Source organism: Engraulis encrasicolus, chromosome 18 (genome assembly GCF_034702125.1).
Source record: "Engraulis encrasicolus isolate BLACKSEA-1 chromosome 18, IST_EnEncr_1.0, whole genome shotgun sequence".
NCBI lineage: Eukaryota > Metazoa > Chordata > Actinopteri > Clupeiformes > Engraulidae > Engraulis > Engraulis encrasicolus.
The window spans coordinates 26,518,187-26,541,450 of NC_085874.1; the positions used below are offsets into that span (position 1 = coordinate 26,518,187).

General features: G+C 41.5%; 1 protein-coding gene across 1 annotated transcript in view; it reads right to left on the bottom strand.

Annotated features, from left to right (window-relative positions):
* Nucleotides 1-8,652: 8,652 nt before the first annotated feature.
* The window catches only part of LOC134468192 (uncharacterized), a 22,513-nt gene continuing 7,901 nt past the window's right edge, over nucleotides 8,653-23,264 (bottom strand). The window contains exons 2-7 of the mRNA XM_063222130.1: nucleotides 15,677-15,739; nucleotides 14,127-14,330; nucleotides 12,239-13,281; nucleotides 12,038-12,107; nucleotides 10,512-10,686; nucleotides 8,653-9,168 (exon numbers count right to left, since the gene is read on the bottom strand). Of these exons, the coding sequence (XP_063078200.1) occupies nucleotides 9,006-9,168; nucleotides 10,512-10,686; nucleotides 12,038-12,107; nucleotides 12,239-13,281; nucleotides 14,127-14,330; nucleotides 15,677-15,739 (1,718 nt within the window). The 3' untranslated portion in view covers nucleotides 8,653-9,005. The remainder of the gene's footprint in view (nucleotides 9,169-10,511; nucleotides 10,687-12,037; nucleotides 12,108-12,238; nucleotides 13,282-14,126; nucleotides 14,331-15,676; nucleotides 15,740-23,264) is intronic.

The following is a 23,264-nucleotide window of genomic DNA, read 5'->3' on the forward strand; positions in this document are numbered from 1 at the left end:
TGTGTGTGTTTGTGTGTGTGTGTGTGTGTGTGTGTGTGTGTGTGTGTGTGTGTGTGTGTGTGTGTGTGTGTGTGTGTGTGTGTGTGTGTGTGTGTGTGTGTGTGTGTAAACAGGATTTTTGGATGAACTCTACATCCCCCAGCCAGCCACAGAGATGATTTGGTTTGATCCTGGATCCTGGATCCCACACAAGCCCACTCCTATACACACACTTAGAGGGAAGGGATGATCCTGAAAGAATGATAGCAACAATAATACGCAGTAATATACAGTATAGTGTATGTATGTAAAACAAAGGAAATATACAGTATACTCGTCGCTTCTAAAGTAACAATGTGGTGCAACCAGAGCAGGACTAAATCAAAAATATAAAGGAAAAAGAATCTGGTGCCACACTGATGTCCATTTTCCTCCGGGACTCTGATGAAGACGCATGTTGAAACTTTAGTCTGATTGCACTCATAAAAATAAACTACGGAAAATAAGCATCCGTGTGGCACCATAATGTGTGTACATTTGTATTTGTTGGGACTTTTGACTTTATTCTGATGGAAAGTGAAGAAAGGAAAGTTGTAGAAGAGGAGAGATGCGGAAGGGTTTGGAAAGAACTCAGGCCAGATATGATCCTGGCTCTCTGTTGTCCATATTATGGTACTTGTACTGTATATCTATGTGCAGTAGGAGCCACTTTTCTCCCCTGGCATGAACATACCCATGCAACTTCCATGGTGTAACAGGGCCAAGTTACAAGACTACAGTAGTAGTTAGTAGGGAATGGATCGCACTCAGTTTTTTCTTCTTTCTTTTCTTTTTTTCTTTTTCATGGGGGGGGGGCATACAGACATTTCGGCTGCATGAGCTTGAGGCCTGAGGCCTGTGCAGCTGAAACGCCTGTCTGTCCCTGCAATGTTTGAATAATAATAAAAGAAAAGGAAAGAAGAAAAAACTGAGTGCGATCCAATCCCTAACTACTTGATTACTTCAGAGACACACCAACAAGACGGAAGAGCGCGATGTGTGGAAGATAGCAAGATAACAAGACTAGAAATTTGGAAAGATACGACTGCCCCATCCTGGGAAGTTAATTAAGAAGAACACCTCCCAGGAAATTACCAAATTACCACATGTGCAGTTATCCTGCGTCTGTAACTGTGACCTGCTCTCTCCAGCCTCTCGCCAACCCCAGTTGCTGTGGGCCCCCCTTAAGTGTGCACGTTTTCTCATCGTGACTGGTGCATGTTTGACTCTGGAGTGCGCTCTTCTGTGTGATTAGTTCTCTAAATGTATGAAATACAGTGAGTGTATTTACTATTGGTTGCTATGTACGTACCTGTAAAGCATTTCCAAGGTTTGCAGTGCAATTGCATGCTGTACTGCATGTATTGGCTGCTGATTTAAAAAGTCTACGGGCCCCTGCCTGTTTTTAGATGCGTCCTAGCATCTCTATAAGAGGTTATGTCCGTCCGTCGGTCGGTCTGTCCGTCCGTCTGAAATGCATTCTCTAAATTGTCATTCCCTCCTGTGTCCACAAGGTGGCAGTGCATAGATGGACGCATCTTTGTCCGCCTGTCGGACTTGTTAGGTGTTTGACTATCTGGAGTTGAGCAGCAAGCTCAGCTCACCCACACCTCATTGTCGATCATTTTACTGCATTTGCATTGTGTGTTCCAGGAATAGACCTGTTATTTAGTTATATGGGCAAAGCCATGTTAATCAGCATCCAATCAATGTGTGTGACGTAATGACGTCAGTGCCAATGCAGGTGCACGCGCACCACTACCATGCTTCATATGTGTGTTTGAATAAACGGCTGAGTCAGAGGAGTATGAAGAATGCCAGCCAACGGAGAAGATGTTGTCCGAGTGTCTCTCTTATGCTATGCTAGTAGTCAGTAAAGTTGTTCACTGTGTAACCTAAGTAAAACGCAAAGCTGCTGCGCAGGGATGGCGAATATCCCCACAACACATAACACATAACACATAACACATTTTTGTTACCCTGTATATGGTATTTCGTGGTATGCCACATGTGCAGGTGACCCAAAACACTGCAGACAGACAGGCAGGCAGAGAGACAGGGTCATTGCAGTACCAGGTCCAACCCCATCAGGGGTGAGGGCAGTTAAATGATATTGAAGCTCTATCAGTGACAATGAAGACGGTGGCCTCATGCTTCTTTGCTGGTGAACAGCGTATGAAGTGGCAGAGGAGAACCAATTGACTCAGAAGGTGAGTCTGGTCGCCCTGGCCATGGGGAGAACAGACACATGTAATTGTGTCTGCTATCCATGGGTCTTGAATGGGATTATATGGGCAAGAGAAACCCGCCAACTGTGAAATAACCTGTGGACCAGTGTCTGGTGCGCACATCTTATATGAATGTGTGTGTGTGTGTGTGTGTGTGTGTGTGTGTGTGTGTGTGTGTGTGTGTGTGTGTGTGTGTGTGTGTGTGTGTGTGTGTGTGTGCGTGCGCGTGCGTGCGTGCGTGCGTGCGTGCGTGCGTGCGTGCGTGCGTGCGTGTGTGTGTGAGCGTGTGCGTGTGTGTAGGCCCACTCTATGTGTACATATGTACAGTACTATTCCAAACAAAATAAATTTTCAAAAAAATATGATGCAGTAGTATGAGTGCTCCTTTTAGAGATGCAGTCGATGCTGCCAGTAGCCCAAAACATAAAAAACACAGTCTACTTGCTCTCTCTTTGTTGTGAAGCAAGTATTGTGAAACCCACTGAAGGCTGCTGTTGAGATTGTCAGTGTTGCTGAAGGCTCCTGTCTGGAGGGTGAGTTGTTGCTGAAGGTTGCAGTTCAGTTGTTGAGAAGGTTAACCTCATTTGTAAGCATCACGTTCCCTCTGCGGCAGAGCCAAGCCAGCTACAGTACCTCCCTTACTAACGCACTCATTGTTCAGAGTAAATGTTTCTGTGTCAACTCAACAGAGTCGAGTGTAGTTGGTTCTACTCTCAAAGTGCTGAATCAACACCAGAGCATTCACTGTGTACCTTCACTCAGTGACTCACTCATAAATTAATCAACTGTTGTTTCTATTCTTTTTTTAAAGATTTTTTTAAAACTTTATTTCCATTGGACAGTGTGAGAGGAGACCAAAAGGGAGTGGGAGAGAGAGATGGGGGAAAATGACCACTTGCTGGAATCAAACCCAGGTCCCTGGCGTAACAGTATGGTACCTTAAGAGTTAGTTTGAGCCACGGGTAAATGCTAATTCTAACATAGTTCGAGGGCAGCCAGCAGATTGGTTGACAGCTGTCTTACCTTCTCCTCCTTTCTCCGAGATGTATTCCCTCCAGCCCATTCACCTGTCATGTGCAAAGGCCAGGGCTGGCCCGAGGCATACGCGAACTATGCAATGGCTTAGGGGCCCCTCTGAGCAGCAACGTTCCGGGAAGAAATGAACTCGTCACCATTAATATATAATCACCCTGCAGTAATCACAAAAAGTCTAAATAGTTCTGAAGCGAAACTGAGATATTCGTTTGTGATAAATGGCTTTGTGTTTGAGAGATTTGGCTCCAAGACGTGCAGTGCATGATGGGTACATGATCTACAAGCAGACCTATCTCCTTAGCTTCTACCCCTCAATTGTGCATGTAAATGAAGCTTATGAAGCATCTGATGCCGAGTAGGTTGTGGTATAGGGGGCCTGGATAACATTTTGTTTAGGGCCCCATAAAGGCTTGGGCCGGCTCTTGCAAAGGCTTCTGGAATTGTCGCTTCCCCCTACTACCATTACATTTCACTCCGCTATCCCTCTATACACATAGTGGGTGCAAACATATATTTCAAGGATTCTTGAGAGATGGGACAAAACGCGTTTTGAAAACCTGATTTTGAAAATTCAGAATATGTTGTTGATGGTTATACGTATATTCATGCAGATAAAGATGTGTAGTCTTCAGGCATACAAATACAAGTTCCAGGTAAAAAGGCATTTTTAACAAATGAACATGTTTACCTTCACACCTAGATTTTCGTCAACTCTGTCAGACACAAGAAAAGTACATAATTAAATTATTATAATAGTCCAACAAGAATCTTTAGCTCTTAGTTACTTTGATGTACAATAATATATAATATATATATATATATAGCCTATATATATATATATATATATATATATATATATATTTAAATTTTAATTTAAGACTGCTATTAACACACAGAGTTTTAAAAATTGGCATTTTCAGTCTTTATCTTTTATTTTGCAACCATGAGGAAAACACCTAAAGTGGTTAAGATACATGGTGGTATAGATCTAATGACCCTTTATTGCTAAACAAAAAAAAAATGATTAAGGAATTAGCTTTTCCACCCCAAAATATTACAAAACACCTGAAAGTGCAGAGAAAAATCTTACGGAGCTGACAGAAAAACTGACGGAGTTGACAAACTGGTCTGATTTTTAGACCCTATTTAGTGCAAAATGTTTGTTCACAGTTTATTTTGTAGTTTTGTTACATTCTTAAACTTCTCTTTTAAAAAAGTTTAGTTTTGTTTTAACATTTTTGTCCATATATCGAAAAATTATGTAGTTAGGCCTATATACGTTATATGCACATTAATATGAATATAATATCCTAAAATTAAAATAACTTTTCCTCCTGTTTCTACATTTGAAATGAATATCATATTGTCGGCTTGCTACCAAAACCGCCTAAGTCCGATTTTGGGTTTTTTGGAAAACAGGCAAAAACTAATCGCCAAAGGGGGCGCCAAACATCAGTGGCGGTTCTAGGAAATCTGAGACCCTGGGCAAAGAGCAATTGTTAGTCCCCCCTAATAATTTTGGTCAAAGGAGATCTTTGCAGAACTTTACTCCCCTATCACATCTGCATCATTCTGTCATCCTGTCTGTGTCATTGGTCCACTACAAACAGTACCTGTCTAAGATGTTAATTTATTTTCTTTATTTATTTTGAGTGAAGCTGCAAGTCAAACATGAAATGGCTCCTAAGGAAAACAAAACACTTTAAAATAAATTATTTGATGCAGCACAACAAGAACAATGCACTGCATATTATTTTGATAGTTATACTATTCTTTTTTATTTTTATTCCAAACTTTAATCCTGAATGACAAAAGACCAACAAAGGTCGGCGTCTGCACCTGCACTTAACACCTGTGTATTGCTTGGTGCGTGCATTCCCAAAAAGTAGTAATTACTCAAAATAATGGAAAAAAAACTTTAATCCTGGAAATGGTGAATAATTGAAATATTTTTGTAGACCTTGTAACAATCTAGTATGCTGGTAAATCTCATGTCTACCAACAGATTTTCACAGATTTCTTTTACTTTCGGACACTTTCAGTCATATTAGTTTTCAATTAAATCATTATTTACATTCTCATCAGATTGCAGTACCACTCAGAGTAAGCCATGCAGTGGCCTCCAATCTCCATGTTGAGGTCCCATCAGTCATGGAGGAGGATGAAGGGGTGGGGCACTTCTTTTGGTCCTCGTACCTCCTCACAAACTGTCTCCTCCTTGTGTATCATCTTTGATTCACTTCTGCTATTTTCCATGCTCATAGAACTGCCCCACCCTCCCAACCTTACCCATGACCGAGGTAACCTGGTCATAGAACTGTGCCCCGCCCACTTCAACACCATGACCGTGGCATTCAGAATATGGTATAGAACCACTACTGGATCCTTTACACATTGGAGTTAGTTATCCTACTGTGTATGCAATAATGTATTGCACTAGTGATATCAACCCAATGCTTTTCAAGATCTACATTATAAAATATTAGATATATGTATGAAAAAAACAGATTGTCATAAGAGGATGGAGCCCATGGCAGTCTTTTGTACACCTGTGATAATATCAAATAAAGCACATGATTAATAATTGCTCAATTCTATTTAAGGCTATAATCTTAAATTAATGTAAGGCTACAACCATTGTGTGTTAACCAGATTATCTCAGACAGATGTCTAAGGATGAAGTTTTGAAACATGGCCATTGTCTTTGAAGAGAGAGAGAGAGAGAGAGAGAGAGAGAGAGAGAGAGAGAGAGAGATGTGCTGGATATAGGAGAGAGAGAGAGAGAGAGAGAGAGAGAGAGAGAGAGAGAGAGAGAGAGAGAGAGAGACTCTTAACAGATGTAAATAAACTGTTTCTTGCATCAAAAATGGCTAAGTCAAGTTACCCAAGTCATTCACATTGGCAGAATAATTGTGCACAGGGCCCCAGGATGAATAGATAGGGCCCCCATACCACCTGCCAAGATCATAATAGGGCCCCTACCCCTGCCACCTGCAGGAGGGCCCTAGGCCTACAGGCAAATGCCCTCCTTGTCCTCCCTATAGCTACGTCCCTGGTCATTCATTTTCTCATAGGCAGTGTATGACTTTATACATACAGATTTTTGACTCTGGTTACTGTTGTGATTGATCAATGACCCTGGCAGAAAGGCAGGGTGATGCAGTTGTGGTAGGGGAGTAAGTTTATGCATAAATCTCATTTCGACCAAATTCGGACTTAGGCGGTTTTGGTAGCAAGCCGACGATATTAGCATATTGAGCAGTTTTTGGTGAATTTTTCAACTCCATAAGATTTTGCATGTCAACTCCATAAGAAAATCTTATGGAGTTGACTCTTACGGAGTTGACAAATCAACCTACTTTTCATAATAACACATGCATTTCTAACAGAAATCATCTGGTACAACAGCAGTTGCTCAAGAACTTGCCAATAAAGTTATTCTAAGCTTTTATTGTACAAAATACTGGTGTTGACACATTATGGTTGTGACATAGGTGGTCTTCCTAAAGATGCATTGATAAAATCAAATATTAAATGTGACCTTAACAGAACAGTGTCTCCATGGCATGTAGTATACCAAACAGGAAGTGGTACCAGGCTGCTTAGAGTGTGAGCTGACCACAATAATGATAGATTTTTTTAAAAAACTTACGGTGTTGACTAAAAGTCCGGACACATGTTCAATAGTTTTGTAAAAGTATAACTTTTCCCTCCACTTTCTTCCTAACCAACGATGGCCAGGAGTGGGCATTTGAAACAGAAGCAGTGTTAATATATAACTTAAGACACAGGAAAGGCAAATGGCATGATACAGATGAGGAGATACAAATGAATGAAAGTTATATGACAATTTAATTATCAACTGCAGTGTAACATTACATTTAACTCAAGGCTACTGTAGGTTACATAGGGTACAGTGAAACAAAGACATTTTAGCCAACCTCAGAATGTTTAGGACAAAGAGAGAGAGGGAGAGAGAGAGAAACCGAGAGAGACATACACGTCTTGTGCATGGGAGAAAGAACTCAAAGAGGGGCTCATTATCATAGGCTTATATACTGTAAGGAGAGGTGGCCAAGGTCCTTTGTCTTGTAGGGTCAGTGACACCCGACCCCAGGGGTTTCAGCCACCACATGGCATGGGGGGATGACCTCCTAAGTCAACTTTACTGAGATAACAGCCAACAGTAACAGCAACAAGATCAGTTCTGGGTCATCCAATAATCTCCATTCTTACAGTTTAAAAAATATATAAAAAGGTTTATAAAACATTGTACATAGGTACATGTAGTTTGATTAATGATCCAAAATACTTGATGACAGTAGCAAAAACAGTTATTTTTCATTTTAACCAATTATTACTCTCAATATTCATCTAATGGCCCAAAATGTGTGAGGACATGATAGCAAGATTAAATTATTTGAATCCTGTTATCATTATATTATTCAAATAATGCCACAAAAAGGGTATCTACAATTGGCCTATCAACTAGTGAAATGAGAGTGATGGAATTAAAGAAAAGAAAAAGATTTGTGGACAGCACTACCCACACATGAACGTACACAATCATGATTGATAAGCAATGAGCCTTGTTAACGAGTGGTGGATGCTGCAGTGTTGCACAGAGATATCCTGTGGCGCAATGCTATGCCTCCTGCAGTTGAGCAAATAAAGACACTTCAATCAAATGAGATTCCAGTTACTTGAGCTGAATTCCATTTCAACCCCTAGCCCTTTGCCTTTCCCCTCCCCCTCCGTTTTGTACGTTCATGTGTAGGGGTAGTGCTGTCCCAATTCAAGCTAAGACAGAGGGGAAGGGGTAAGGGGGAGGGCTTTCTACCCCTCACTGTTAGACTTTTATGGGCTTTTTTACAGTAACTAACTGGCATCACGGGTGCCAGTTAGTTACTCTATTTCAGAAATACAGTACCTCTACTGTATGCAATTATACAGTGACATACTGTATGATGTACAACATAATATTATAGTATCATACTGTACATCTAAAAATGAACTGTACAGTACTGTAAACTGCTTTTAACCTTTTAAATAATAAATTAAATAATAATTATAATAATTAAATAATTAAATAATAAATTTACTATTTTATTATTCATATTCATTATATTAATTATTATGAATTATTATGAATTATTAGTTCATTATTAACTCACATTTATTATTATTACTATCATTATTATAATATTACTATTATTATTACTAATAATATCAACAACATATGAATTTTAACTGCAAATTATTCATAGTAAAAACGCAAGTCTTCAATTCCATATTAACAATGCTTATTTTATTAATGAAAATATACAATGAAATTATACAATCACAGGATTAAAAACACTTGTGCTATTTATTGCTTCTGCGCGGCCTCATCACCAGCGCATTCCTTCAAAAACCTTAAGAGTCAGCAGTAGTTGATAGAGCTGCAGTTGATATTGAAGCAATAAATGCTCCGGCCATTTTCTGGCTGGAGTCATTGCGTGCTCTATGGCTGGGGGGCGCCGGAGCACACCATCTGGTGACAACCAGGTTACATTTGACTATGTTACACCCTTATTTAATCACTTGTTTCTTTTGTCATTTCCAACAACTCAATTTCATCAAAATTTGTTCATAACTCAGACAAACAGACAAACTAATGCCAGTCAACACAGTAACTCATATAAAAAACACTTAACAAGCCGTAACACTTTCAATAATACGCACTCAGGTTTCCTTCCATTCGAATTCAGTCAGATGGTGAAGGAAAGTGGTCACCCTGGTGTTGATTGGTTCCACCTTTCTCTTCACAATTGCGCCAGTCTTCCTACTCACTGCAGTCTTCGCCGAACACTTGATCCCTTCATCAGGGTTTATTCGCACCATGAACCTTTAGACAATACAGAAAAATAATAATGAGCTTTAGTAAAACAAGCATCGGTACACAAGCCCTCACATTTCCATGTTACAAATGAAGATTTGTAAGCATGGTTTTTAATGGGACAGCACATTCAAGAAATTTCCAATTGACACAATAACACATACCCTGTCAACAACTTATGTCACCAATTAAATGTATTATTCTCTCAAAATAATACAAAATACAGCCATTAATGTCTCAAAATGTACCTCTCAAAAGTAAATAGAGGTTAAGTTAAAAGTTAAAAAAAAGCTTAAATCCCACAGAGAGGACCTTGATCTACTTCAGTAGTCACAGTACATGTCGACATGCCTGTGTATTTTGATGCTTCAAATCATCTAAAGCAAATGTGTCTATCTTGGTCTCATCAGAGATGCACAAAGTGAGGATATGGATTGCTAAAACCATGTTGTGAGATACAGACATTAATGGCTGTATTTTGAAGTATTTTCCATGAACAATACATTGAAGCGATTACATCTGTACTCTGGCTACTTTTCATTGTGTCAAAGTGAAATTTCATTAATGTTATCCCATGAAAAGATATGCTTACAAATCTGTGAGGGCTATTTCTTTTGAGCTGAGTAGAAACAGGACATGCATACCATTTTAGGCTGTCCAACTGACTTTGAGCCTGTGCGGCTCCATGTCCCAGATTTTTTGTCTTGAATTGGATGGGTGGATTTTATCAATATTTTATACGTCAACACACTCACGTATTCTGACCTGATTTTGAAGTTTTCATTTACATTTATGACTTACTAAATGTCATTATTTTTGTCATGTCTCGTGATATATAAAGTGTCTCTGTTAGACTGGCAAACTGCAAGTCCTGTGACAAGGAAGCTGTAATGTTGGCCAGGACATAATTAAGTATTTGGCGCCCCCTAGTGGCAGAATGTGCAGTCAGCGGTGAACAAACGCACACAAACTCAATCGCATAACCTCCTTGGCGGAGGCAATACAAATTCTCAGTATAACATTTCCTAATCAACATAAGGGGGATCATGATTGATTGAATTGAATGTGTGACAGTGGCACCAGCTCTCTGTTAGACTTCCCATCACAGGTCATTTCCCGTGCTTATTCCAAAACACTCTGCTGTAAAATTTCTCAAAAAAAGAGCTGCATTCAAACGGGAGTCATTATGTAGGGTGTGTGTCACAATATTAATATTTTTTAATTTTTTCCCCTTTTTTGTGAGCTGGACATTTTGTAATGGACCAACCTCCCCTGTTTGACAAACTGCCAGCCACTACTGCTGTAACTGTAAGCTGAAGTATGCAACATCGAGAGAAAGAAAATGTACTTACCGCTGTATGAATTCCAAAGTAGCACAGGCAGGTTCCTGGTATTCGATGTTGAACACGTAGAACGAGGAGAAAAAGGCTGCCAGGGCATCAGAGAAACTCCTGTGCTCCTCCACAACACAGGCCACCTTCCCCTCGATAGTAACCATCCATCTGGTTGAAGTTAGCAGTGTGTTCCCTAAAATGTAAGAAAAGCAAACAATTGAAATACAAATCCAGTGTGATTCAATATCTTGCTGTTGTTTTAAGGTGACCACATCCTGACTGTAGGAGAAAAAAAAGTTATTTTATACAGTACAAACCGAGTAAGACATTGACAGCAAAGGATGAACCTGGATCAAGACGATGGACTGATTCACATTAAGTGTTGATGTAGGCATATCAATGAGAAAACTAGATATCTAGACACCCCTGGTGGCAGCAAGGGGGTCCAGAGATACCCCTTGGGAATTTTCAACTGATCAGCTAGATCAGGGATGTCAAACTCAGCCTCAGGAGCCAAATTTGGCCCACGTAGCCATTTTATTTGGCGGGCGAGATCATTTCAAATGTGTACTACAGTTGGCCCACAAACACTATTAATAAATAGACAAAGTGACTTGAAGGCAACATTTTGTGCATCACCGGAATTATGAGTGGGTCCAGACTAGTGCTACAGCACATAGAAACGATAGTATGACTATGATGGGAACGTGCTATTTGCCTACCTTTAAGTCTACTGTATGCACAATTTTAGTGTATTTAAAAAATGGAATTCAGCCTGCGTCTTCATAGCCTGGTTCACACCAGACGGTGTGTGTGTAGCTTTGGCGCCCTCTGGCGGAGCAGAGCTACACACACTACCGTCTGGTACACAGCCATAGAGCACGCTCCGTCTCCAACCAGAAAATAGATGGAGCATTTATTTCTTAAATATAAACGGTAACTCACATTGAGGAGTCACAAGACAGATTAGAGACTATATTGACTCTTTAAAGATTAACAGGAAGGTTTGTGAAGGAATTTGTTGGTGAGGAGGCCGTGCAGAAGCAATAAATTCTTAGCCTATTTTCTGGTTGGAGACGGAGCGTGCTCTATGGCTGTGTACCAGACGGTAGTGTGTGTAGCTCTGCTCCGCCAGGGGGCGCCAAAGCTACACACACACCGTCTGGTGTGAACCAGGCTATGAAGACGCGTCTTCATCCCAGATTTTGATTCTGGCCCACTTTGAATATTAGTTGGACACTCCTGCTCTAGATGCATACACACTTAAAATCCTTGTAAATTAGGTATAGAATTTGTCACCCACTTATTCTCAAACTGACACTCAACATTTACACTGTGAGCACTGAAAGTGAATGCAGCCACTGAATGTGAAAGTACAAAAATACCATGTAATTAGGACGTCAGTTTGAGAACAAGTAGGGACTGAACAATAAAATGATGTTTGTTTTTAATTAACATCTTCTTTACAATCATTTAAAATGTGTGTACAATGTTGGTCCACCTGTAAGAAAAAAAACAAAACAAAATGAAAAACCATAACTTACCCAGCATGATCAGCCTCGGAGTGATGGGGATGTCCATGTCTCTCTCGACGGATGTCGGTGTTGCACAAGCCTGTAAAACAATGTAAAACAAAGCACAAGATTACAATTTAGAAAGTAAATGAGTTTCTTACTTTGGTCACTATAGATAGGTATAAACAGCAATATTTGAAACATGGACAAAGATTTTTTTTGTATACTCACATCTGCCAACATGAAGATGGACTCTTCACTTTCCAAGAAGTGCTTCATCATCAGCAGGACAGCGGCAATTCCAGTTTGTTTCTGCACAGCAGAGGTTGAGAAAGCATTGTCGATCTCCTTCAATAGGGCTCGAATGTTTGGTTGACTGAATGACTGTTGTTGGAAGAAGGTGATGATCCGTTTTCCTTTGTTTTGCAGTGCCTCTGCAAGACGATCCTCTATCTCAATTCCTGTTAGTGTTTTGAAGTGTGAAAACAGTCCACGTGGTGTAAAAAGGACAGGCCACTGATCTTTCAAGTCAGAAATACTTGGTGGTGGGCACACATTTATCATGTGTCTTTGATAAGCGTAGGTCACATCCATGCACTTCTCAGTTGCAGGCCACTCTGCTGCTCTGGGGCCAACAGACTCGAAGATGGCTTTCAAATTTTTTCTTTTTTCCTCCAAAGTGTCGATCGTTTCTCCTTCTGGGATGGACTTCGGTTGCCAGTTCACGCAACCATAACTGTCGGTTTTGCTGCGTACAGGTTTGGTAACATGGCCATCTTGTGTCGTTCTTGGCTTCCGGATACGATCAGTGGTGCTATTACGGTTAAGATGTTCTACCCGTGTCTTTAGCTGATTAATGAGAGAGTAGTAGCCAATGCCGATCTGCACTCCATCAACTGTTCGGTCAGTAAACGTCAAGGGATGGCTGGAGACGATCATTCTGGCAACAGCAGTACAGGCAGCTCTATTCGGGTTGGGACAATGTCTGCGCATGCTGTCCACCACAATCCTTACCATGGCTCTTCTATCCGGTGGATTTGCCCTCTCCTGTTTAGAAATACTTCTTAGAAGTGTAGCAGGCATCTTGTCCCATGGAATACTGAAGCCCTGAATCCATGAACTTTGTGTTTCAACGGAGGCGTTGGGTATGGGGTCCTCTGCCATTGATATTGCCAGTGATGGTGATGGAGCTGGTGATGGTAATGGAGCTGTTGCAGGTGGTGGTGATGGGGCTGTGCTGGGCTGTGCTGAGTCACTTGTGGCAATGATTGGCTCTACAGACAAAAAACACAAAACAATTATTTTATTTACAGTATGTGCAGACTCAAATACTTTAACCAAATGTATCTAGACAGATGGATTGGATTTTATTACTTTTTAGATTTACAGTTTATATTGCTATTACTACTATTAGAATGTTTTTACAATTGTGGTATTACAGGAGGATAAAAACTGACATTCAGCTGTTGGTCATAAATGGTCCTGGGTGTCTATCTGAGGGATGACCTAACCTGGAGAACTAACACCACAGCCACCATCAAGAAGGCTCAGCAGAGACTGTACTTTCTCAGGGTTTTAAGAAATAACTTTCTCCCCCAAAGACTGCTGGTGTCCTTCTACAGGAGCTCTATAGAAAGCATCCTGACATACTGTCTGTGTGTCTGGTATTCTAGCTGCACAGCAGCGGACAGGAGAGCTCTTCAGAGGGTGGTCAGCACAGCAGAAAAGATCACCAGCTGCACCCTACCCTCTTTAGAGAAATTGTTTGCCTGTCACTGTCTCAAGAAAGCCAAACACATCATCGCAGACCCCTGTCACCCTGGACATAAACTGTTTGAGCTGCTGCCATCAGGCAGGCGTTACAGGTCCCTGTCTGCAAGAACTAACGGACTAAAAGACAGTTTTTATCCTAAGGCCATCTGCACACTAAACTGTGCACAGCTAACTTTTTAACACTATTTAAAATCTTATTTTTATACAGTTTTTTTTTTTTTTTGTTTTATACAGTTTTTATGTTGATTTTTTAAGCACGGGGAGCATCTGCACGAATTTCATTTTACCTGTACAATGACAATAAAGACATTCATTCATTCATTCATTCATTCATTATTGTCCTCACCTTTAGGTTTAAAAGCAGCAATCATTTGCCGACTTTGGATTTTGGTTAGATGATACTGGAGGTCCTCATATTCTACAAAAGCTAGATGGTTCTTCTCCTTAACTCCCACCACAAACGCCAGGTGCCCAACCAGCGCCTCCAAGCCATCATCATTTAACTCCGGCAGAACTGCACGGATTTCTGCGATGCAGTCCTCGTCCATACCTAGAAAGGAGAACACACAGAATGGTGCAAGGAAATCACAGGGATGTCCATGGTGGTGTACACTGGCAATGGGTAATAGTCCAGCAGACTATCTGCATGAACACACACATACTTATTTTCCGATTGATTTAAGTGATGGACTCCAAGATCAATCAGGAAAACCGAATGATGCACCAAAACCACAAAATATACCTGCTTATCGTCAATGAGAATAAGTGCTATTTTGCCAAACACCAGTGTGTCCTCCTCGCTGTGGTCCAGAACAACAACAAGACCCTTAGTGTACTTACTCCCTTTGTATATCAATGCTGACACCTCTGAAGTTGCGTGTTTGCAGATGACAGAGGTCTGTAAGGCACTCTGTATGCCGCTGTTGTACGATTCAATATCAAGTTCACTTGCGACACCAGCAACTTGGATAGTTGGTGGAAATAATTGGCCACTGCTTAAATACGACTGTAGGAGCTGGTGTCGTTCTGCTAGGGTTTTACTGAGGTTGAGAAAATTGTGCAGTTTTCGAGCACACTCCTTGAAATAGGAATGTTTGCTCTCAAACCTCAGGGTCCATACCCGTATAAGTGGTCCAAATTGAAGGATAAGGTCTGGATAGTGTAATAAGTAGTGATGTTTTGGTTTAAGATTGTGGCCAGGGAACATTGTTGTGCGCAAATACACATACTCTTCCAACATTACTTTCAGATATGCAATATCATTGTGGTTAATTTTTGGAGCACAAATGAGTTCAGTGATCTCCTTCAGTTTGAGGCACAGCTGCCATACCTCACTATCCAAAGGATGTTTGATCCATCTGCCAACATACACTGGCAGAAGACGCAAGAAGCACCAATTCTGCGTTGCTGAACCACTGAGCTTTTTCGCATTTTGCTTTATGTGACACGGCTGACTGTTAGAGTCACTGCCTAGATGTTTTGTCTGTGAAATGGCTCTGTTGATCTGGTCATATGTGAAATGTTTTTCTGTTTGTACAAGATGTTTAATGTACAGAGCCATATCACCTGCCACTACTCCCTCAAAGAGGTCGTGACCTAGACAAGGTGGAAGGCCACCGCAGACATGGAATGATTTTAAAGAATTGAAAATGGAATTGAATTTGATTCCATTCACCACAGCAATTTCATCACTCAATTGTTCTATACTTTCATTGTAATTTGCCGTGGTCCTTTTTGTGCCACATTTAAGGGGTGCATTTTTAAAGTCCTCTCTGTTAATAGTGCAGTATCTGCAAAAGTGTTTGCTGGTGCTGAAATTCTCTGTAAACCCCCCTAAACCGTGTGAACCAAGATTGTCACCACAGATGGCAATCAGTGAAGCCTTCACATACGTACCATCATCCAGAGGCCCCGACTTCAAGCTGCACATCAGCCCCTCTAACATGACCAACCAGAACACTGGGGAGTACATGGACAAAATTAAGTAAGGACATTGTTATATCATATAATTATGCATATTATGTACCAGTTAAATTGGACTCAAATTGAGATTTTCCGAAGGCACATTTCAAAACGCAGGGGTAAGACCGATTCTCCCAAATGCATTGTGATAATGCATTTAAAAAGAGGCGGCACCCACAACGCACACAAATATACACATTTTTCACTGTAATTTACGGCTGTACAGTTGTAATAATTGTTCCATTGTTGCATAAGTTTAACATTGTTCCAATGTGTAATGGTCATTTTGTCCATGAGACGCACATGAAGTAAATTGCTATTTACGTCCACCTAATGCATGGAAGTTGTGAAGGAATGACTGGTGATTGTTGCGTGATTGTTGAAGGGCTGTCTCAATTCGTAGGGGTTACGTTTCAAGCCCTACCCCTTACCTTTCCGTTTGAAGGGACGAGGGGTAAGGGGAAGGGGTAGGGGTAGGGGTAGAAATTACAAAAGGGATTCGGCATTAGGGAATTGGGACAATGCTGCTGCTGTTGGAGGGACAATAGATTAGTTTCAAGTTTTATAGTGACTGCTTAACAACACACACGCACACAGGCACATAAACGTCATTAAACTATATACTTTATTGTTTTTTTTACATTATTTTACACTTAAGTTTAATGAAGTAACACTTTCAGGAATACACATGAATATTTCTTGGACAAAGAATTGTTGTTTCATTTACAGGTATTAACACTGTATGTGTCTTGTCTTTCTTTTATATAATGATGTCAATGGCCGTCTGAAATACATTTGTAAGAGTGTATGCATTGTCAAATGAAACAATAACATAAGTCCTATATCTGTAATGGATTGTCTGCATGTGTGCATGCACACCTGTTTTTCGGGGGAGGCCTGTAGGCAGAATCGGATGCATCAGGTCTCCTGGAAGGCACAGATTAGCTGCCTGTCATTCACCACCTACAGAACCTGTCAGCCAAAATAAATTCACCTAACACTGCATGTGTGTCCTGTGAATGCCTTGATACATGTGTGTGTTGTGTTTGTACGTGTGCACAAGGGTGTCTTTTGTGTGGGGATGGGTACATTGACAGTGTTTGAGTGTTTGTGTCTGTGTGTAAATGGGGTTGTAAATGTGTGTGTGTGTGTGTGTGTGTGTGTGTGTGTGTGTGTGTGTGTGTGTGTGTGTGTGTGTGTGTGTGTGTGTGTGTGTGTGTGTGTGTGTGTGTGAACACGTGACATGTGTGTGCGCGCGTATGTATGTGAACATGTGTGTATGTTTGGTTTGAATGAGGATGTGTGCGTATAACAGATTTGTGTGTGCATGTGTGCATGCATGCAGGGCTGCTGACAGCTTTGGTTGGGCCCGGGACAAAGACATCTGACAGGGCCACAAGCCCCATGCATACAATGTAATGAGGACACAATTCTGGGCCCCTTCTCTCCATGGGCCTGGGACAAGTGACCCCTTTGTCCCCCCCTTTTGGCTTCCCTGTGTGCGTGCATGCGTCTGAGGACGTGTATGTAGGCTGCCTGAGGCCAGTCATTTCCCACTCATCTCATCTCTCTCACTTAAATCCCTGCTGTCTGCTTCCTGCCCTGAGATCCTTCTGTCAGACACACATCTCTCTCTCTCTCTCTCTCTCTCTCTCTCTCTCTCTCTCTCTCTCTCTCTCTCTCTCTCTCTCTCTCTCTCAGTCTGTCTGTCTGTCTCTCTCTCTCTCACACACACACATATCTCTTTCTGTCTGTCTGTCTGCCTGTCTTTCTGTCTCTCTCTCTCTCTCTCTTCATTTTTCTTCTTCTCATCTGTATGTCTCTCCTACTCTCTTCACCTCTCTCTCTAACCCCCACTGTGTTCTCCTCTGAGCAAAGGAACTTGAAAAGCAGGAGCACGCATGGGTACACACACACACGTAAACACATACACGTGAATACAGACGTAAATGACACGCGCTCACAAACACACACACACACACACACACACACACACACACACACACACACACACACACACACACACACACACACACACACACACACACACACGTAAATACAGGCATAGATGACAGGCGCTCACACACACACACACACACACACACACACACACACACACACACACACACACACACACACACAACACACACACACACACACACACACACACACACACACACACACACACACACACACACACACACACACACACACACACACACACACACACACACACTGTGGACCCAGGGTGTTGTGGTGGAAATGCACACACACACAGAGAGCTTTGAGCTGATGATGTCAAACATGGGTGCAGCTAACACACTCTTAATTAAGGATGTAAAGCTTACTCAGCAAACCTGTGATCACAGCGTGTGTGTGTGTGTGTGTGTGTGTGTGTGTGTGTGTGTGTGTGTGTGTGTGTGTGTGTGTGTGTGTGTGTGTGTGTTTGTGTGTGTGTGTGTGTGTGTGTGTGTGTGTGTGTGTGTGTGTGTGTGTGTGTGTGTGTGTGTGTGTGTGTTTGAGCGCGCGCGTGCGCACGCGTGTATGTGTTTGCGTGTTTGCGCGCGCGTGTGTATCTGTGTGTATCTGTGTGTTTGCGTGTGTGTGTGCGTGAGTGCTTGTGTGTGTGTTTGCGTGATGGTAGAGCATCAGAGTGCCTCACTGCCTATGTTGCTGTGCTGCTGTGCTGCTGAAGCGCCTCTGCTTGAGCACATTACTCATGACACACAGTAGGACACCTCCTCTCATCACTAGAGATGGGATTCATGGCTCTTTAGCGGGATCTGGATCTTAGTGGCTCGTTCCTTTCAAAGAGCCGTTCAAAAAACTGGCTCTTTTGGCTCTTTTTAAAATTATTTATTCAGTGTTTAGAATGTAATATTTTGACTCCACCCCAAGGTAATTTTGTCCAAACAGCAACTGATTATTCTTCTGCTTTAAAGACTCTTTAAGGCAAACAATTGTGTTTTTTCCCAAATGTAATTACTCTGGTCGAGGTCATGTGCTTAAAATGAATGAAAAATGAACGAAATAACAGTAGAGTGGCTCCCTCAGCTGTGATCCGATTCCCATTGTTCACTTCAGGGAGCCGTTCAAAAGAACCGGCTCGTTCGTGAACGACACACCTCCTCTCATTACTCACTGCTGTAGGGGCATGGAGGCAGGCCAGGCTATAACGCTTGGCTATTGGGGCTTCTTGAGATGCTTCACACGACTTTGGACACTACTTTGGTAGTGATTTATTATCGTGAATACAAGACTATGACGAGTGACCATCATAGCATTTGCAGGAACTGTATGCTCTGGGTCTTTGGTGTCGTGAGAGCCCCATTGGTACCCCAGAATATCCAAGTTCATGTTGCGGCAGTTCAACTTTATAACCCTTCACTACAAAGACATTGAAGTAAGTTTGCACGTTTTGGAATATTGCACCATTAGTGTGTAGACATGTTTGCGTCAGTGTAGCAGGAGCATGAGATACTATACTGATCCCCGGAGAGAAAGTGATTTTTGTCAATGTCTTATATGTATGTCCTATATAATACTGAAATAGTTGACTTACAAATTCTTGATCTTCTTCCAGCTCTCTGAATGTTGAATGAATACAGAATAAGTTACCAGCATTTCTTTACCTGTATATTTGTTTACTTTTGTAGATTTACACCAACTACCTTGAACGCTTAAATAATCGACTTTAACCCTTGTAAGGTGCGTGGGTCTTTTTGACCCTTTTCCAGTTTTTTTGCTTGGGAAAGATAGTTATTTTCCTTTCACACTGAGATTCAGTGGACTTGGCTCATATTCTGTGAGGAACGTGAATCTGGGAAATTAAAAAAAAAAAACCCTCCTCCGCCTTGCTATCCCCCCATGCACATTTCTATTACACAGGAGGTGTTCCCAGGTCTTTGATACAATACTGATCACATGTTGAGTAGACAAGGCAGAGGATGAATTATGTGGAAAAAGGAGTGCAGACATTGTTTGGTCCTTCAGTTGTGCATCAATGTTGCAACCTTGCGCGAGATGAGCACTAGTGGCTCAATCCGAGTGCTTGGATTGAGTTTACTCACTTTCTTCACTGTCTCCTTGTCTTTCTCTCTCTGTATCTCTCACTCTCAAAAACATACTGTAGGCCTATACACAGAAAATCACAAGTGGGATGAAGGGGACATGAGGGTGAATATGAGATAATGTTTTCCTTTTTTAATTACATTTTCCAAGTAGCAAAAACACCTTAGGCTACAAGGGTTAACATTGCTAATTGTCTTGCTGCTTTCTGAATCTTGAATGTATACGCCATTATTTAGCAGATGTGATGGACACTTGTATGCATGTACTGTACCATGTATGTACGCATCAATTACTAATTAACCCCTAGCACAGAGCCTATGTTATAATATCACTGTCACCAAAATTGTAATGGCTGCTATGTCTTAATCTGTTACTTAAAGGAACAGTCCACCCTTTTTAATTTTCTGATTTCAAACATCATGAATGTGCGTATCATTTTCCTCTGTGTTTTCAGTGCTTAGGTTTATTGATATCAGAATTATTACCATATAGCATAATCACTGGAAGTAAATGGGAGCATTAGCATCAAGCCAAAAGTGATCACAGGACGGCATTAAACACTTTTTGCATTCATTTTAAAGACGTTCATTTACTACTATTTCAGCAGCCTACATTTGATGATGTTCTGTTTGCTCCCATAGACTTGCATTGCTACGCTTAATTTTGCTATACAGATAAACTAGGCAATGCAAACACATAGACGAAAAATCCTATGTATTCTCATATTTTATTGGTTCTTAACTACAAATGAGCAACTTCTTGAAATGAGGTGGACTGTTCCTTTAAGACTCTCGGTAATATCATAGCAATGTTGTTATGATGTAGTTGAGTATTTTCAGCAAAGAGTGAAAACGCGACCACATCTGCACTAAGAGACTAAGTTATCGGCATTATCTGTGGTTGTAACACCTGACGTCTGAGCACCCAAAAACGGCATTGACCTAGTCATTGGCCTTCATTGCTCTTCATTCAGCTCTCTCTCTCTCTTTCTCTCTCTCTCTCTCTCTCTCTCTCTCTCTCTCTCTCTCTCTCTGACAGGGCAGTCATGGGTAAGCGGCATCAGACTTGTAGCCCAAAGGTTTTCGGTTCTACTCCCGGTCTGCCAGGTTGGTGGGTGGAGTAATTAACTAGTGCACTCCCCCATCCTCCTCCATGACTGAGGTACCCTGAGCATGGTACCATCCTGCCGCACTGCTCCCATGGGGCGCCATTGGGGGCTGCCCTTTTGCACGGGTGAGGCATGAATGCAATTTTGTTGTGTGCAGTGTGAACTTGTGTGCTGTGGAGTGCTGTGTCACAATGACAATTGGGAGTTAGAGTTTGATCAACAAGATGATCAAAGGACAGCATGAAAAAAAGAGAGGATGAGAGGAGAAGCATAGAAAGGCAAAACCAGGCCATGCTGAGCGATGAGATGACGAGTAAGATGAAAGGAGTGAAGAGAGGACGACAAGATAGCAAAAACGCTAATTTGGAACGGAGGGAAAGAGGGGGGTGGATGCAAGGATAAGATGAGAGGAGGATGGCAGGATGAGAGAAGAGGAGAGAAGAGAGGGACAAAAGGCAGAAGTAGTAGTATGGGCTACATTTTATGGGTATCTACCTGATGACATACATACATTAACCCTTTATGAATGTTATTTCAGTTGACTGTTGCCATGCAAACTTTTTCTACAGCATTAGCACTCTAAACAATATAAACATAACATTACAAAAAAACAAAGGACTCTTGCAACAAATTCAGTGAAAAGTGAATGTTTATAGCATGCCTGCCATGGTCACGCATGCACGCACGCACGCACGCACGCACGCACGCACGCACGCACACAAGTCAAGTCAAGTGAAGTCAAGTCAAATTTATTTTTATAGCGCATTTCATACACAGGTGCAACTCAATGTGTTTAAAAAAAAACAAATGCAAAAAGAAAGAAAACAAGCAAAGAAAAGAAGAAAGACATTTAAGTCAAAGAACATTTAAAACGCCAAGATTAAAAACACATGGTAAAAAGAAAACACACACACACACACACACACACACACAGGCCATACAGGAAGTTTTCTATGCTGAAACCTCAATTATTACCATTCTTTTTTTAGACATAAACACAGTGTTTCCTGTCTATTTACTTTGATGGATCCAAATGAGCCCATCAGGTCCTATTAACTTTGAAGTCTACAAACAACGCCTCACCATGACAACACATGCCCTGCTGACATGACGCATGTTGCACCGTACATAATTCACCGGGCCTTGTCTACTCGACATACAGTATAATCACTATTGTATCAGAGAGTTTCGAAAATATTGATGTATAAGCCCCCCAAAGTGATATGGGTCAAAATGACCCGGGAACACCTCCTGTGTAATAGAAATGTGCGGGGGGGTGCAGTGTTTCTCACTGAAAATGAGCCAAAGCCAGGGAATATCAGAGTGAAAGAATAACTGATAACTGATAACTGATTTTTTTCTCAAAATGGGTCAAAATGACCAGAACACCTTACAAGGATTAAATGCTGTGAAAATATGACATGTCATGGCTGTTGGGAGAGCATGGTGGGATGTTATGGTGGGGGTGCTGGGACTGAATGTTTATCCAAAGCTCCTCCACTCCAGCTGTGGTAACTGAACTGCTGCCAGGGCCATGGAGGCAAGTAAGTGCCCAGTGGTCTTGAAATAATGAACAAACCAGGAGGTGTATAAATAAGACAGACGTGATGGTAGAATTTACACTCTTAGGGCCCTGACTAGGTCTCCTTCTCTCTCTCTCTCTCTCTCTCTCTCTCTCTCTCTCTCTCTCTCTCTCTCTCTCTCTCTCTCTCTCTTTCTTTCTGTCTGTCTGTCTGTCTGTCTGTCTGTCTGTCTGTCTGTCTGTCTGTCTTTCTTTCTTTCTTTCTTTCTTTCTTTCTTTCTTTCTTTCTTTCTTTCTCTCTCTCTCTCTCTCTCTCTCTGGTTGTCTGCTCTCATCTGTATTCATCGGCTCCGTCTCCATAAGGTCTGTGCAAAATTTAGAGATGACTTGAGGTTAACCCTTGAATTTCAATGTGGCTCTTCAATTAAAGTTGCATGTCAAACTGAGATGGGAAATAAAATGGCAAACAAATGAAAAGGCAGACCTGAGCAGTACGGCTGCAGATTTTTTTTTTTTCGCTCACTTTATCTCTGTTTGTGTGTCACTCTTTCTTTGACCCTCTCTCTTTCTGTCTGTCTGTCTGTCTGTCTGTCTGTCTGTCTGTCTGTCTGTCTTTCACTCTATTTCATTTTGTTTTTTTCTCCAGCGTCCTCTGACTTACCCCCACCCCCCTGTTTGACAGTCTCTGCATCCCTGTCCATCTGTCTGCCTGTGTAATGGCTGTACCTCCCCCTTGTTGTCTGTAAATCTCTGTATCCAGCTCTAAATGCATGCCCCTGTCAGTCAGTGTCTGTCTGTCTGTCACTCACTCTGGTCTTTGG